The sequence below is a fragment of the Aegilops tauschii genome, chromosome 2 (genome assembly GCF_002575655.3).
Source record: "Aegilops tauschii subsp. strangulata cultivar AL8/78 chromosome 2, Aet v6.0, whole genome shotgun sequence".
Taxonomy (NCBI): domain Eukaryota; kingdom Viridiplantae; phylum Streptophyta; class Magnoliopsida; order Poales; family Poaceae; genus Aegilops; species Aegilops tauschii.
In genome coordinates this window covers 499,776,125-499,792,926 of record NC_053036.3, presented here as the reverse complement: position 1 = coordinate 499,792,926, position 16,802 = coordinate 499,776,125, and the positions used below count along the sequence as shown (strand labels likewise).

The window sequence follows — 16,802 nt, the reverse complement described above, 5'->3', positions numbered from 1 at the left end:
AACAGCCATGACATAATGTTCTTCCATAATCAACATGTACTACTCGTAGTTAGTACTCAAGGGAAGGAACTTAATGCGGCGTTGCAAACTTGTTTTACTACTGCAAGTCCATCTGCTCTTATCGTAGGCGCACTTCATGGGCTTTTTTTTTTTTTTTTTTTGGTTCTCAACCCTATAGTTTTGGCACCACAGACCACACTCGGATACCGTGGGCACCGTGACCAAACTTTTTCCGCGGGTGCGGGTCCGGCGTTCGAGCACGGCACGCCCGCACGAGATAGATGTCCATGCTTTTAAGCACCTCCTAATTTTCCCTGACATGTGAAAACATGTCGCCATTTCCGTCCCGGCGGAAAAGGTCGCGATTTCTGATGCAACCCACGTTTGTCCCCATCGTGGCCATTGTGTCATCGCTGGATTTAAATACAGCATTGATGCCCGCCCGTTGTAATTTGGTAATTTCGTGAGGGAGTTCTTGTTAAAATGCCGGTTCTGTTTGCTATAAGTCCTTGTGTATTTTTTCCAAAAAGGAAAAGAAAATAGGTACATGTGGTGTCTTTTATGTCCCTGTTTGCAAAGTGCAGAGTACCGATATCTCTGTTGGATCCAGTCATGTTGAACGGTAGATATCCACACTTTAACCGGAGGTAAAAAAGGGCAAGTTTTTACTGCATGACCTGCGATCTGGATTTAGAAAAAACAATCCAGAGAAAGATAGTACTACAGTACTGTATGCAGCAAGATATATGGTTATCCCGTGTAGTTATTATTTGCGAATAAACTAGTAAGCATGTTTGCTTCAACCATGTGTATCCTTGTTGCATGTTCCCACCAAACCAGCGTTAATACGCTAGGCCGTTGAAAGGGAATTATGCCAATGTATTTAATGGAAATGCTTTTTTCAGTAGATGAGAAATGATGATGGTGGCCAGGGTATCACCATTTTCTGTTCTTGACTTTTTTTCCCTTGGAATAATAATTGCGGATATATGTACTACTATCTTTGTGATATCTATGCGATAACTAAGTTTGAAGAATGACACAAACAATTAACTGCCAAACTGAACCAAATATTAGAAAAATTGGGTATGTGCTCACATTAGCCAAGTATACGATAAAAAGAATAAACCTAGCATACGTACTAAGATTTTTTTTCTTGCATATATTATTAACATAAAGGAGAATCTAGAGTGTATTCATCAGCCCAATGCGGAGAGAAAATCCTAAAAATCCCCAAGGTACAATGAAAGACGTCGGATAATTGGTAACCCTAGCGGTCACGAGTCGTCCCCATCCTTAATGTTTGCAACTAGCATCAAGTCATGTCTTGGATTTTTGAAAGATTCACCTTCCGTATACCCTCAAGATTCATCATTTTTCTAGAGAGCCTCCGCCCCACGACGAAGATAGGCCTAGGGCGGCGTGGGCAGGTCACCCAAAATCAAAATCACATATTAATCTTTCGCTAAAGCTACTAAAATCACATGAAAGTAGTGGTTGGGCCGGGATGGCTTCGACTATACCCTTGTTCCCAGCCGCCAATGAGGAAGGGCACCCCATTTGTTCCGCATCGACTACGCTCTCGAGGGTACGACCCATAGAAAAATTGGGCACCCAATTCAGAATGCCATACTTCGACGACTTATGGACCCATATCGGGTGTAGGGTTGGGGGGGGGGGGGATGGGAGAAGTCTCTTATTGTTTTTATGGCGCTTCAAATCACAATTTGTCGGTTAGTACTACATTCAAAAAAGTACATGCATTTTCCCGCGCTTTTTGGTGATACGTGTTTCCTATTCGTCCGTGCGATGATATATGTCCTCCTGCGCTATTGCACAACCGTTGCTTTTCATTTAGGAGAGAGAGTTATATTTAGCCAATACAAAACTACACATAGCTAATCTATGCATCTAAGCTATGCACCAAGTTATATTATGCTGTGTTTTTCTAGCAAAAAAAGGAACATGCATTGTGCTTAGAAGCATCATTTCAATCAATCAAAATTGAACTCCTTTATTTCCTATGCCGGCTTTATTTAACTTAAAAATGACCCATTGGATGTGCTTTCATGCCGTATTCATTGCTCTAGACGTGCATTGGTGAACAGAACATGTGTTATCTCTTAAAGGGGCAAAATGCAAAGGAGCTAAGGAAAAGATTCTTCCAGTGGCACCAGAAATGGAGGGCCTTTAAAGGTAAGCAAATTGACCAATAAGTTCTTCAAATACCCCCCTACTTCCACTTAGTCCACACCACATGATTATATAACAATAAAATAAAATTAGATCATAGTAACAATGAAAAACCCAAAGGCTGAAAGACAGTACTACCAGAAAAGAAGCTTTGGCCTCTTATCCCTCTACCCCTACCTCCTCTCCTTGTCCAACTTTGCCCAATTCCTAGTTGCTTGGCTGCGTCATTACTGAAAACCCACAGCTTTTTAAACTATACTAAAAATTCTTTTGGATTCCTCCCCCCAAACGCCTTTCACCCAAAGACTCACCAGGCCTTAATCTCACCCTTCCGCTGCTGCATTCCCTTCCCTTCCTCCATTATTTCTCCAATCCCTTTCCCCTCTCCACCCCCCCCCTCCCCCCCCTCTCTCTCCTCACCCTCTCGCCAAAAGACTGGATACAGAACAGAAGGAAAAGGAAATAAAGAACAGAGAAGAAGAAAGAAAGAAAGAAAGAACAGCACCTACCGAGCAAGCCTTCTCCGACTTCACATGGGCTGCGGAATTGTTCCCACGAGCCCCCTCCGGGCCTGAACAGATTCATACACCACCGGAGAACCGCCCCTTGATTTCCCCCTCCCCCTTTTTTCTGCTCGCGAATTACTTGCTAGTACTACCACAGAAGAACTGCTCTGTTTTTCCGTGTTTTTCTGGTTGGGAATTCCTCCGGTTCTTCCTGGTTTTGCTTGCGGGGGGCGAGGGGAGGAGGAGGCATGGGAAAGGAAGGTCCTTGCTGCCATTGCGGCGTCACGAGTGAGCTCCTGTTCTTCGGCTCGCCGATTTTTTTTATGCTTCCTGTTTTTTTTTCTTGCTTATTTTACATCTGTTATTATCCCTTTGCTCCTCCGCGGCTGGGTGTCATGGGCGTTGATTTCTCTGAATTATGCATCTGGGGACCGGGTATCGCAAGAAATCTTTCGGCCCCCTTGGACCCGGCTTCCTAATCTCGCTTCTTCTTTCTTGATTGCCGTTCGTTTGCGGTTTGGTAGATGTTAGCTGCAATCTGTCGAACCACCTGAGGTGTTTGGGGGAGAGCTTTGTGGGCTGCTTGGATTGGGTTAAGGTCTCGGAGGCCTTTGGATGCAAAATTCTGAACATGAGGAACGAATCACCTCATCTTGGCAGATATTCAGAGTTTTGTTTGACTATGATTCAAACAGACAAATTGTTTGACTATGATGGTGTAGGGGATACTTGTTAGAACACCTGTGCAGACAATGAGCAACTAGATGCAGCTCACGCTCCTTTTATACAAGAAGACAAGAGCCATCTGCTTTTGCCAAACAAACATTTAGAGTTCCTGAGCTGCTGAAACTACATAAATGCTTAATTTTGTGGAAGGCATTTGCTGCTTTGTGTAATATACGCAGATCAGCTCTCTCTTTTGCTTTAACCTCTGTGGCATCATACAGTCAGTAGCTCTTTAGCTCTTACTGAAGCAAGCAGCTCAGTTTCACTGATAATCTGCGTCTGGTATGCCTCATTTGGTATGGTAGCGAATGAATAATTACATTCTAGTACTAACCACTGAAAACAAATCTGGAGTATGCAGTTGACCATGTATGTGACTAAATACTAATTGTTGTCTCAAAAGACACATTCTTGAAAAATGTATAGTTTCTAAGTGTTCGTCTGTGCTGCATTCCTCGATACCACCATCTCTTGTGATAGCAAAGACAATTTTTTTGTAAAAATTCTGATACAATCTCGTGAGGGACACGCTGCTAATAAGTACCTGCAATACTGTGTACATTCTTGCATATCGATCTTGTACTGCATTTATTCTTACATATGGCAAATATTGAAACAGGCACTCCACTTTGGCGAAATGGGCCACCCCATAAGCCAGTGCTCTGCAATGCATGTGGCTCGAGATGGAGAACAAAGGGTTCATTGGAGAATTACACACCAATGCATTCTCGTGATGATATCGATGCTGATCAACCTAGAGTTAGCAAGCTGAAGCCGCCGACATTGAGACTAAAGGAACAGCGGCAGCTCAAGAAAAAGCCAAGCCACAGCATAAGGGAGAATGGAGCATTTTCTGATCAGAACTTCTGGAAGATGGGGGATGCCGACCCAAGTCGATCTAGTTCTGGATCAGCACTATCATATTCAGAGAGTTGTGCTCCATATGGTTCTGCTGATGCTAGTGAAATGGGTCAGTAATCTCTAATTTCCTAATGTGTTGCTGCTAAATAAGAATTTTTTTATGTTCTTCAGAGTCTTGTTGAGTGCCATGGGTTATATGACTATGTTCAATTGAAACAATTAACGTAGAAACATGGAACTTGAAGCTTGAGATGGATGGTCAGAAATACACACTTAAGTGTTGGTCTGCAATGTTATATCTAATCTCCCCTAAGACTTGTTGTAAACATCTATAGGTAGTTCTTGTAGTACTACCCTTGCACGAGTCTGTGCTAGTAACTGTGTATAATGCAGAGCAGGTACTTGTTTTCATCAAACTTACTGAAAGTACTGAAACATACTTCAGCAACCCCACTTCACTGGTGCTTACTTTGTAATCCTGCATCATCATTTCTCAAGAACTTTGATAAATCATTGTCCATATATTGTATTCAAATGACGACCCTAAAATCAATGCTTCAAACATCAGTTATTGTATCAGTGTCTTCCTTTACCACACATGAACTCGATTAAATACAATAATCAACATAAAAAAAGCTATAATACTTCGTGATACCGTAAACTCAATTTACATTACCAAGATTTATATTTGTAACCCATAATTGCTTTCTTTCTTGTTTTTTGTGTAACTAAAGTTAGTTATGTTAATGATGGTTGTCTGATCTTTTGAATTCAGGGTCAGCGCAATCGCATGCTTGGGAGTCATTGGTACCATCAAAAAAGAGAAGCTGTGTCACTCGGACCAAGTCTTCATCCGTGGATATGCTTGTCAAAGATCTTCATTGTATAATGCATGAAGAGCAGTTATGTTACCTTTCTGGATCCTCGGAGGAAGATCTAATTTACCACACTGCAACTCCTGTGGGTTCCTTTGAGATTGGCTATGGAAGCATGCTTCTGAGAAGTTCAAACTCAAAATCAGCGGAGGAAGATTCAGAAGCAAACTCTGTTCCTGCAGATAATAAATCATTCCTTACAAGTGAATCCTATTCAGGGACTGCTTCGTTTGTTGTGCATAGTGAAAGCAAGGGAGCAAGTAATTCAAATGCTTCACCTGAGAAGCCAAAGTGGTTTCCGGTGCAGACACATGAAATTGTTAAAAGGTATTCTACACCTGTGTTAGTAGTATTGTGCATTGGTTTCCTATACAGATACATGATAATGCTATCTACAGTTCTGCATTCTATTAGTCAGAGAAGCTATTGGGGTGAAAATCAAGAAGCTAAGGTTTTTTTTTGTACCTCTTTTGCAGGGGTAAACTTCATTACTCAAAGCAGCATACCCTGGAAAATGTAGGTTCAGCTTTAGTTTCAGTAGCTTTAGAGGTATCAAGTCTATGATGATCTCATTGCCCCCTTCCTTCTATCCATTTTTCCTTAGCCAATTCTGCCTTGGTGCTTTTCTCTTCACTGCATATACTGTTACGAACTTCTAACCTTTGTTGTGTACATGATTAAGTGTTTGTTTCTCTTATTTTAGGGAGAAGGCACTAAGGAAACAGGAGGAAATGAAAATACCAGTGCTTTGAAAGACCTTACCAAATCCACCATGAAGCCTCTCAAAAGGCCTCATGAAAGCCAGTTGCAAAGCTGCCAAGGTCAGCAATCTTAGTTCCTCTGATTCCTACTTGCACATTGTTTTTAGTTGTGAGCATCTGAAAAATGTCCTCTGTATTCAATTCACACTTCATCATTTCCTTAATTTATTGGGAATAACAGGGAGAAGCTTTCTGATTTGTTTTTGCTTGTGAACATGCAGAAGGAACCATGAGGATTGCCAAAAAAGTTTGCAAATCTGTGGCTATGGCTCCTCAGTTCAAAGGTTCATTTTTGCCCAAATCTGGAGGAGCACCATTTAACTTACTCATGTTACCCCCAGATAAAATATCCATGCTGGCCCCTCCGCAGTACATGGATAATTCTGATCAAGACTTGCTGCTGGAGGTTCCTCTCAATGTGCGGCAACCAGAGGCAGAACTTCTTTGCCAACCATTTCAACTTAGCTCAGTAACCCGCAGCTCCTCCTCAGCGGACGTGGTTGCTGATGGCGAGGGGCGCCTCAAGCAACCGTAGACTAGAGACCAACTTAGGAACAGGCGGTAGCAGTAGTTTCCCTTAGTTTCCTGGATCATCACGGTACCTTTATTTACCGATCACCGGTAGGGCTTTCTGCGGTTTGTTCATGCTTGTGCCGTCGTTATCGCCCCAATTTACATTGACAATGTGCGTCTGCCGCGGAGGCAAAATTGCCCGTTCAGCTAACATTTGTAGCGGTGCTTTTGGACTAGGCTTGTGTTGGTTTCCATAGCATGTGGGCTTTTGGAGAAAGTATAACTCATATCACCGTGGAAAATAGAAGAACTCTTTCATGGGGGAAATGGAAAATGAAAATGATATCAGGGATTCAACCAGTTGCTTATCTTGGCTCACTTATTTTCCCACTTGAGCATGTTGGTATCTCCATAACAGGCCCCTCTTTTAGGGAATGGCAGGTCATCTTGATCCCAGACGGTATGTCTGAATGATTGATGGTATCATTGATAAATGATATGACATGATCTATAGGTATCATGTACAGGTATGCATGATCTTTAGGTGACCTATGATATCAAGTCTTCTTAAATCACAAAGTTCCAACGTATTCTTTTGTGTTCTCATCTAATATCCGTTTGTGCTTCTATCTTAGTGAGAGTAGTAATTGAAGAATGCATCAGTTATACTGAATTAAGATGTTCCCCCAAAAAAGGAATTACGTGTTGCAACAAAAGACACCAATGAGACTGGTCGAATGGATTATAAACACGTTCCCCTAAAAAGGGATTACATGTTGCAACAAAACTTACCAATGAGGCTGCACACGCGTACCGATTGGGTATCTGTGGGGATTTGGTGTGTGCATAGAAAATGCTGTAAACCATAAGATAAAAGCTGACAACAAGCCAAGAAGAGAATCCAAAGTGGAAGCTATAATACTAGCAAGCAAACCACTCCTCATGGAAGCCCGGTTTTAAGGAAGCCCAGTTTTAAATTTCCATAAACCACACGATTATATAGCCAAAGGGGGCATACGCCGCGCCTAAAACCATCCCAAGCGCAGCTAACGCGACTACCAAGTTATTTCTTTGGAATGCTCCTACTAAGATTAGAAATTCCCTCATCTTTTGCTTGGGTGGAAAAGGCACTTTCCTGTCAATACCGCTATGAAAAAAGACATTCATTTCCTCGAATCAGAAAATATGCAGGTGGAAACCGAGGAAGGTACACTTTTGCAGAAAAAATAAAATAAATCATGCTTGCACTGTTAGATGGCCGGGTGGCTAATTTTTCAGTCCTAGCAAGTAGCAACATGTCCATGCTCTTCCAGGTAGATAAAATTTGCTTGACTTCTAAATGAGCTGTCTTCACTAATGGCACAACATGAGGCTTATAGAACAGACCTTGGACATATCAGGAAGAAAACCACGGTCTGTCAGTGCATCCATTTCACTGAGACCCTCTAGCATTTCCACCTCCTGTTGATAGTATTCACGGACAACATCCTCAGATACCTTAGCAATATCACCTGTAATCTAAGTCACATTGCCTGCCTCCAAGTGACATTTACATCATCAGTCCTCCTTGTAATTAAACTTTTCAAATTTCTGACCATTGGATTATGAATTATTTTTTGAAAGAAACGGTAGATCATTTTCTACCTTGTGCATTTCAAATTAGGCCAAGGCCTAACAAACAACATTCAGTTACGTGCACCAAAGGTGCAGTGAAGCATAGACTGATCAGGCAGCAAATGCACTGACGAAGGAAAGGTTTAGGCGGTAGAAGCAACTTGTTACGTCTTCCACGTGTGTCCACCTATACATCATGGCCGACCCTTCTCTTGTTGGAGTTACAGTACTTTCTCAGTTCCAGTTTGCAGTTGTTGAGCCATTTCTGCTTAAGTACAAAATTTAGTAAGGTGATTTTCTTACATATTTAAACAACGGAAATGACCCAGCGCAACCTTCTTACCTTTCGGAGTGGCCCGTCACCGTTGCCATGGCCTCGCAGGTCAGCCCCCTTTCTTCCTCCCTCCTCCCGCCGATCTCGCTCCTCCTTCGCGGTTGAATGGCGTCCGATCAGATGCGCCATAAGATCAAACCGTGTTTGTTCACAACATATATACATTTCTCATTAAAAGTTAGTACCGTACTAGTACATGTGTCCAACTAACTTACATCTACAAGTGGTTGGAATAATGAAAGAAGCAATGAACCGGACGCAGGTTTCTGCACCCGAGCTCAAATGAGCTCGGGTGAAACATTGACAAAAGTTTTAAGTGCTTGCAAAAATTCGTTATGAAATCACATTCCTAAAAGGCGTGGCAAAAAAAATCGCTACTCTGAAAATGCTACTTTCAAAAGCATTTTGGAGCACTGAATTTGTTTTTTTTCCACGCCTTACAGGAATGTGATTCTATAATGATTTTTTGCAAGCGCTTAGAACTTTTGTCAATGTTTCTCTCAATTCTTTTTTGGAATTTTTGAATTTTTTCGATTTTTTTTATTTTACTGTTCACCGATCTCATTTGAGCTCGGGAGCAGAAAGACACTTTCGCAATGAACCAGTTTTTTTTAGGCTGCAAAGAACCAGGTTTGCAAGGGAGCAGATTCAGAAATTTTTTTGAGCAAAAAGATCGCCGGTCAGCATCCTTTCTTCCTCCCTCCTCCCGCCGATCTCGCTCCTCCTTCATGGTTGAATGGCGTCTGATCAGGTGCGCGATAAGATCAAACCGTGGCTGTTCACATATATACATTTCTCATTAAAAGTTAGTACCGTACTAGTACATGTTTCCAACTAACTTCTACATCTACAAGTGGTTGGAATAACGAAATAAGCAATGAACCAGTTGCCTTATTTTTAGGCTGCAAAGAACCAGGTTTGCAAGGGAGCAAATTCAGATAGTTCAGAGAAAGAAGAGCCAACACGGACTGACTAATGGGCCAACCACGGCCCACAAATACAAATCTGCGCGGGAAGATCGAATGCGGCGAGCAGTGGGGCCCGGATCCTCCGATCCGCGCGCACGAATCTCAAAGCGTGAGCCGGAACCCCACTCCGCTCCATCTTATCCCCTCTCCCCTCTCGCCCTTCCCACCCGCACGCAAAGCTCCACAGCCGGTGCCGCCATGCTGCTCCACCACCTCCTCCCCCCCTCCTCCAGGGCCCCGTCCCGCCCCTCTCCGCGGCTGCCGAGCGTAGGTGTCGCTGCTGCGTTCACGGTCCGGTGCGCGTCCTCCTCGGCCCAGTCGCTGCCGGCGTCGTCGTCATCGTTGGCCGGGCAGCAGGTGGCGAATGTGCACAGCTACGGGACGGTGGACTTCGAGCGGCGCCCGGCGCTGCGGTGGAGCAGCCTGTACCGGCGCGTGGCGGTGGGCCACGGCGGCCGGCCCGTGGGGCGGACGCTGGCGGACTGGGACGAGGGCGAGCGCCGCCTCGACAAGTGGGAGCTCTGCCGCATCGCCAGGGAGCTCCGCAAGTTCCGCCGGTTCAACCTCGCGCTCGAGGTAACCGTTCCTGGTCCCGTCTCTCGGAGATCTATTGAACCTCGACTCTGTCGCTGCTTGAATGCTTGATGAGTGATCCAGCGACTCAGTTTCGTTCGGATTCAGAGGCTAATGTTGGTAACATTAACTGAACACTATGCCTATGCGTATGCCAGCCACAGAAATTAACTAACGATGCGTTGTTTTATGGTTGCTTGTGTAATTACGTTCGCTTCGGTGCTGCAAATTTTATGAAATTTTGTATCTAGTGTGTGCGGCAGATAGTGTTGAAATTCTTGGTGGTAGTTGGAGCACTATTTAGACTGAAATTTAGTGTCACTTGAGTATGCTAGTACATTTTGTGCGGCAAATCTAATTGCCGAGGTCGGACTTAAATCGGAATTACTCTGCTGATACTTTGAGCAGATTATCCGGTGTATGTTGAGGAATTCATTGCTCAAAGGATGATCAAACAAATATGCAACCACATTGAGATAAAGATAAACATAATTGGACCTGCTCCATTTCAGGCAAGGTTTAATGTGCCAGTTTATCGTGAATTGGAAGCTAACTGGAAAGGTAGCTGCTGTTTATCTGATCTGACATTAATTACTTAGTGTGAGGAACAGTAGTTCAATACCCTTAACGACCCTTCGATAGTGATAGTGTATGAAGCGTTTGGACATCCTTTCTTGCTATTGTCTGGGTGCCTTTTGATGGCTAATCCTACTAGTCATATGGGTTCTCATCAAGTTTTTTCTCTGTCATGTACAGGTTTATGATTGGATGACTGATCGAAGGGATAGATTTTCGCTTTCATCTAGTGATATGGCGATCCAGTTAGATCTGATTGCAAAAGTACGTGGTGTTCCAGATGCTGAAGAATACTTTGAAAAACTTCCTGACCCACTGAAAGACAAGCGAACATATGGGTCTCTTCTCAATGTTTATGCCCAAGCTAGGATGAAAGAGAAAACAGAATACACATTTGAGCAGATGAGGAAAAAGGCGTTTGCAACTGACACATTACCTTTTAATGTGTTGATGAATTTTTACGTGGATGTTGCAGAGCCTGAGAAAGTGTCTACAGTTACTGATGAGATGAAGCAAAGAAATATCGCCTTTGATGTCTGCACTTACAACATTTGGATAAAGTGCTGTGCAGCTATGAAAGACGCTGATGCAATGGAACGAGTCTTTAACCAGATGATTGCTGATGAGTCCGTTGTTGCCAACTGGACTACTTATACCACACTTGCTAGCATGCATATCAAGCTGGAGAACTTTGAGAAGGCAGAAGAATGCCTGAAAGAAGCTGAGAAGCGAGCAACAGGTAGGGATAAAAAATGTTTCCATTTTCTCATCACACTCTATAGCCATCTTCAGAAGAAAGAAGAAGTCTACCGCATTTGGAATTGGTACAAAGCAACTTTCAAGACAATTCATAACCTGGGTTACCAGGAGGTACTGTCTGCCCTTGTTAGGCTAGGAGATATAGAGGGAGCTGAACTTCTATATGAAGAATGGGCATCCAAAAGTTCTAGTTTCGATCCGAAGACTATGAACATTTTATTAGCATGGTATTCTAGAGAAGGTTTTGTTGTGAAGGCTGAGCAAACTCTGAACAGATTTGTTGAGAAAGGTGGGAACCCCAAACCAAATACCTGGGAAATCCTTGCCACGGCGTATCTGAAGGACAATCAGTTTGCTGAATCTCTGTCATGTTTGGAGAAAGCCACTGCAGTTAAAAGTGCTAGTAAATGGAGACCAAGACCAACCAATGTTGAGAGTCTCCTGGCATATTTCAAGGAGAAGAACGACACGGAGAGTGTCGACAGGTTAATGAGTTTACTCAGAAGTAGAGGGTGTGCTGAGAACGAAGAGTACAAGTCATTGTTTGACACCTATGCTTTGGCGGTTGCGGGCACGTGATGATGGACGGACACCAACGATACGATATGATTAGTAAATAGCCCTTGAACACTTCTTGTAATCTGAATGTTGGAAGAACCCCTGCTTGAGAGTTCATGTGGTACGGCTCTGTACTTCTTTTCATTCCAGAGCGGTTAGGTGCATTTTATAAGTTGTTTCCCTACACAAAATTGGACAATATAAGGTACATAGATTATAGGTCTGCCTTCTTTCTGACCACTTAGTTCAGTTAGAAATTCTCAGATCATCAAGAGGAGGCCGTTTACCAGGTTCCTTTGTACTTTCTACATGTACATCGACATTACCATCGAGGAGTTAATCGTGCCTTCTCCATGGAAGCGTTCATTTTCAGTCACCTTTATTTATTTTTTGTTCTTGTTCACTGCCTTTGTTATAAGCTGCACTGCTTATGTTGCATGTGGGCTTTGCTTGAGTACCTAGCACTAGCAGGTGGATCAGAGTAGCAGAAGATGCATGACTGGAAATCTCATTATCTCCGCCATTTCTCGTTGTTATCGGGATTGAGGGGGTTAGCTTGACGCTTGCACGTTGCCCCCCTTTTCTATACAGCTTTCAAAGTATGAAGTGCTACAGCTCAAGCTGTCGATCTGCATTTGTCGGTTCGAATCATCGGCATGTTTATTTCTGATTGGTACATCTGTTGTGCAGATATTGAAGCCATGACAGTTGCGGATGAACAGGCCAGACCACCCGGAGCCCCCCCCTTGCCGGTAGATGACCTATTTCCTTGAGAAAAGCAGTTATCTGATCGTGGATTTCTTGTAATAATAATAATAATATGTGCGGGGTCACTGGAGGGGCTGCAGCTGCAGGAAGGTGGGTGGTTGCATCCAGGATGCAGCACGCACGCACTGACTAAACTAATGGCCAGATTCGCTCACAGCTAGGTGACGGGCAAAGAGTGAGCTCAAAAGGCGGAAAATTAAAGGAGTCCAGCCACAGCCATTGCTCGCTTTACTCAAACGTCACCGACTGTTTGTCATCTCCGAAAGAGGTCTCGGTTCAGCTTGCAAGCTGGAGTACAGTTATTACTGTGATCCCGTCATGGACAACGTGATTAAGACAACCTGTAAGATATACTAAGAATAATCATGGCCGTTTGACCCTCTATAAGCAGACGTGATCGGCACTCCCATCATCCGAGGAGTTTGGGAAGAGAAATGACTGTTCTATGTTTGGGTACGCTTTCAACGTCGTGCTGATAGGCAATTTGACACGTCTGTGCCACCCCAAGTAAGCCGAGAGCGAGTCAGTGGCAGTGCCAATGCTAGGGACAGCCAAGCGTGCAGTGCAGCTCAGGATGCCTTCCGGTTGGGCTGCTGTTAAACTCTACCCAACAACTAATCAACAACCACCCACGCACGCACGCACTGGTAAAGGGAAAAGAGACGTCGAAGAAGCGTACTGTATTTTGGATTTTAGGGATCTGTTAGTTGTAATGCCTGTTGGAATTATAGTGTCGTGGAGCAAACGTATTTTAGAATTCAGAGAGCATTACAATCCCTTGTGTCCCCATGGCGCGCCGAGGGCATGCTTTGCTTGCTTTGATGTCAATCGTTAGGCATTTTGGAAAATGGGGGGTCCTTTTCTGGTAATATGATGTGATGTTGCATGAAGTTCACACTGGAATCATGTGAAGTTACTGTGTTCCCCAAAGACACGCACGAGCTTGGTTCCGTTGTATAAGCACCACAAATGCTCTTCGTACTACATAATTTTGCTGTTTGTACCATACTTTTCCTTTCCAAATCCTTTTGCGGTGGCAAGGAGCTACTTGACCCGAAAACATATGATCGCCTCAATAGAGTTGACCTATCTTTTCTCTTCTACTTCTTGCGTTACAACCGAACACTTCGATTGCCGTTCGATCTGGATCACATGACTGTCAGCAGCCCGCACGCCCTGATAGGCTAGCCCGCACGTTGCCTCGAGACGTGGGCGAGAAAAATAAAGTGTTGGGAGGGGGCAAACTGATGATCTCTAGGTGTATACCAAGCACACTAGCCAACACGCCCAACCTTAGTCGTTGCCTAACAAATGGAAGCAATGTATTTGAACCTTCTTTACTTCCATATCAGCCAAAAAGCAAACTTTTCTGGTTTTTTCTTGGATTTCTCTAGTGCACCATGTGTGGTGTTTCCGCGAACACTCCGATGAGCGTTGCTATTCATGTGGCAGGGGAAGTTTGGCGTTTCTGTGAGGCACGAGCCTCTGATGGGCGCTGCATTTCAAGTGGTGAAGGTGGAATCGTGTCTTCGCGGACGCTTCAACAATTTGTGAGGATGGTGTTAGTGATGAGGTCAATGACGACATGCAACATGCCTTACCGCTTGGGATGATGTGAACCGACATGCGAAGCCATCATCATTGCCTCCTATGGGACATGGGTCGTTGTAGGCTTATCAGCCTCGCATTACATGCACATGTTTGTCTCGTCAGTCGGCAGGCCCCTAGAAGGCCCGCTGGAGCAGAGCTAGTGCTTGCAGGAATCGAAGGTGCTCGGTGTCGGGTCCAGCCCCGTGCACCCGCTTGGCTATTGAGTTATCTTCGTTGTTGTTGAAATCATAGAGGTCGGGGTCTCGAGCGTGCTTGGGGTAATGCGTGATTGCCATTCTTAAGCTGGATGAGAGCATGTTCTTGGGGAGCCCTGACCACCGCCCCTTAGTGCTATCTCTTGGTGCCTTGCTGTTTGATCTTTACATCGCTGAGTTCGGCACATTTGTCAGGATAGCTTGTACTAGCTGTCCTCCTTCAAATTTGCCCGCCGTTGTTGGCTCCCTTCCCGCTCAATATTTGGGAAGAGGACCAGGGCCTATATAAGTAGAGCTAGCCACCACCGTAGGGGCATCGAGCAGTTCACCCAGCTCTCACCCGCTAAGTCACCAAGCACAAGAACACCTCAACCTCAGGAGGCTGTTCTTCCCTCTGTACTGTTCATCATCAGCCCAAGAGGCAATCCACCACCACCACCACACTAGAGTAGGGTATTACACCACAACGGTGGCCCGAACCAGTATAAATCTCGTGCCTCTTTGTGTTGTGAGTTCGTCGAGTTCGTCCGCGAGATCTTAGCGAGCTAGGGCGTAGATCGGTAGGAGGGAAAGACTTCGCGCGCACCCCAGTGTTCGAACCTTAAGGGTTTGCCGGAACCCCACATCCGACATTTGGCGCGCTGCTACCTCTTGAGCACTGCGTTGGTTTTCCCTTGAAGAGGAAAGGGTGATGCAGCAAAGTAGCGTAAGTATTTCCCTCAGTTTTTGAGAACCAAGGTATCAATCCAGTAGGAGGCTACACGCAAGTCCCTCGCACCTACACAAACAAATAAATCCTCGCAACCAACGCGATAAGGGGTTGTCAATCCCTACACGGTCACTTACGAGAGTGAGATCTGATAGGATAATATTTTTGGTATTTTTGTGATAAAGATGCAAAGTAAAATAAACAAAATAAAAACGGCAAAAGAAATAGCTTGTTGTCGGGAGATTAATATGATGGAAAATAGACCCGGGGGCCATAGGTTTCACTAGTGGCTTCTCTCAAGAGCATAAGTATTTTAGGGTGGGTGAACAAATTACTGTTGAGCAATTGACAGAATTGAGCATAGTTATGAGAATATCTAGGTATGATCATGTATATAGGCATCACGTCCGAGACAAGTAGACCGACTCCTGCCTGCATCTACTACTATTACTCCACACATCGACCGCTATCCGGCATGCATCTAGAGTATTAAGTTCATAAGAACAGAGTAACGCCTTAAGCAAGATGACATGATGTAGAGGGATAAATTCATGCAATATGATAAAAAACCCATCTTGTTATCCTCGATGGCAACAATACAATACTTGCCTTGCTGCCCCTACTGTCACTAGGAAAGGACACTGCAAGATTGAACCCAAAGCTAAGCACTTCTCCCATTGCAAGAAAGGTCAATCTAGTAGGCCAAACCAAACTGATAATTCGAAGAGACTTGCAAAGATAACCAATCATACATAAAAGAATTCAGAGAAGATTCAAATATTGTTCATAGATAAACTTGATCATAAACCCACAATTCATCGGTCTCAACAAACACACCGCAAAAGAAGATTACATCGAATAGATCTCCACGAGAGAGGGGGAGGACATTGTATTGATATCCAAAAGAGAGAAGAAGCCATCTAGCTAATAACTATGGACCCGAAGGTCTGAGGTAAACTACTCACACTTCATCGGAGAGGCTATGGTGTTGATGTAGATGCCCTCCGTGATGGATGCCTCCTCCGGCGGAGCTCCGGAACAGGCCCCAAGATGGGATCTCGTGGGTACAGAAGGTTGCGGCGGTGGAATTAGGTTTTTGGCTCCGTATCTGATCGTTTGGGGGTACGTAGGTATATATAGGAGGAAGGAGTACATCGGTGGAGCAACGTGGGGCCCACAAGGGTGGAGGGCGCGCCTGGGGGGGGGGGGGGTAGGCGCGCCCCCCTACCTCGTGGCTTCCTGGAAGCTTCCTTGACGCAGGGTCCAAGTCTCCTGGATCATGTTCGTTCCAAAAATCACGTTCCCGAAGGTTTCATTCCGTTTGGACTCCGTTTGATATTCCTTTTCTGCGAAACACTAAAATAGGCAAAAAAAAACAACAATTCTCAGCTGGGCCTCCGGTTAATAGGTTAGTCCCAAAAATAATATAAAAGTGAATAATAAAGCCCAATAATGTCCAAAATAGAAGATAATATAGCATGGAGCAATCAAAAATTATAGATACGTTGGAGACGTATCAAGCATCCCCAAGCTTAATTCCTGCTCGTCCTTGAGTAGGTAAATGATAAAAACAGAATTTTTGATGTGGAATGCTACTTGGCATAATTTCAATGTAATTCTTCTTAATTGTGGTATGAATATTCAGATCAAAGATTCAAGATAAAAGTTCATATTGACATAGAAATAATAATACTTCAAGCATA

General features: G+C 44.1%; 2 protein-coding genes across 3 annotated transcripts; both read left to right on the top strand.

The window, feature by feature from the left end:
• The first annotated feature begins 2,526 nt into the window (after nt 1-2,526).
• On the top strand, nt 2,527-6,795 carry LOC109758660 (GATA transcription factor 26). Of its 2 annotated transcripts, none has more exons than XM_020317526.4 (6): nt 2,527-2,987; nt 4,045-4,395; nt 5,062-5,488; nt 5,638-5,710; nt 5,865-5,982; nt 6,144-6,795. In XM_020317526.4, exons 1-6 carry the CDS (start codon nt 2,948-2,950, stop codon nt 6,455-6,457), a joined length of 1,323 nt encoding a protein of 440 aa, XP_020173115.1. In that variant the 5' UTR covers nt 2,527-2,947; the 3' UTR covers nt 6,458-6,795. The 2 variants fall into 2 exon arrangements, with proteins under 2 accessions (XP_020173115.1, XP_020173116.1); XM_020317527.4 differs by having other exon boundaries at nt 2,529-2,987; nt 5,638-5,677.
• A 2,695-nt stretch (nt 6,796-9,490) lies between these two features.
• Nucleotides 9,491-12,171, top strand: LOC109758659 (pentatricopeptide repeat-containing protein At1g02150). Its single transcript, XM_020317525.4, has 2 exons — nt 9,491-9,927; nt 10,681-12,171. The coding sequence occupies exons 1-2, from the start codon at nt 9,550-9,552 to the stop codon at nt 11,836-11,838; spliced, it is 1,536 nt and encodes a 511-aa protein (XP_020173114.1). The 5' UTR covers nt 9,491-9,549; the 3' UTR covers nt 11,839-12,171.
• Nucleotides 12,172-16,802: the final 4,631 nt, after the last annotated feature.

Coding starts and splice junctions, on each gene's coding strand:
- LOC109758659 (XM_020317525.4), top strand. CDS start 9,550: ATGCTGCTCCACCACCTCCTCCCCCCCTCCTCCAGGGCCCCGTCCCGC. Junction 9,928..10,680: donor GGTTCAACCTCGCGCTCGAG/GTAACCGTTCCT, acceptor TGTCATGTACAG/GTTTATGATTGGATGACTGA.
- LOC109758660 (XM_020317526.4), top strand. CDS start 2,948: ATGGGAAAGGAAGGTCCTTGCTGCCATTGCGGCGTCACGA. Junction 4,396..5,061: donor TGCTGATGCTAGTGAAATGG/GTCAGTAATCTC, acceptor TTTTGAATTCAG/GGTCAGCGCAATCGCATGCT. Junction 5,711..5,864: donor TAGTTTCAGTAGCTTTAGAG/GTATCAAGTCTA, acceptor CTCTTATTTTAG/GGAGAAGGCACTAAGGAAAC.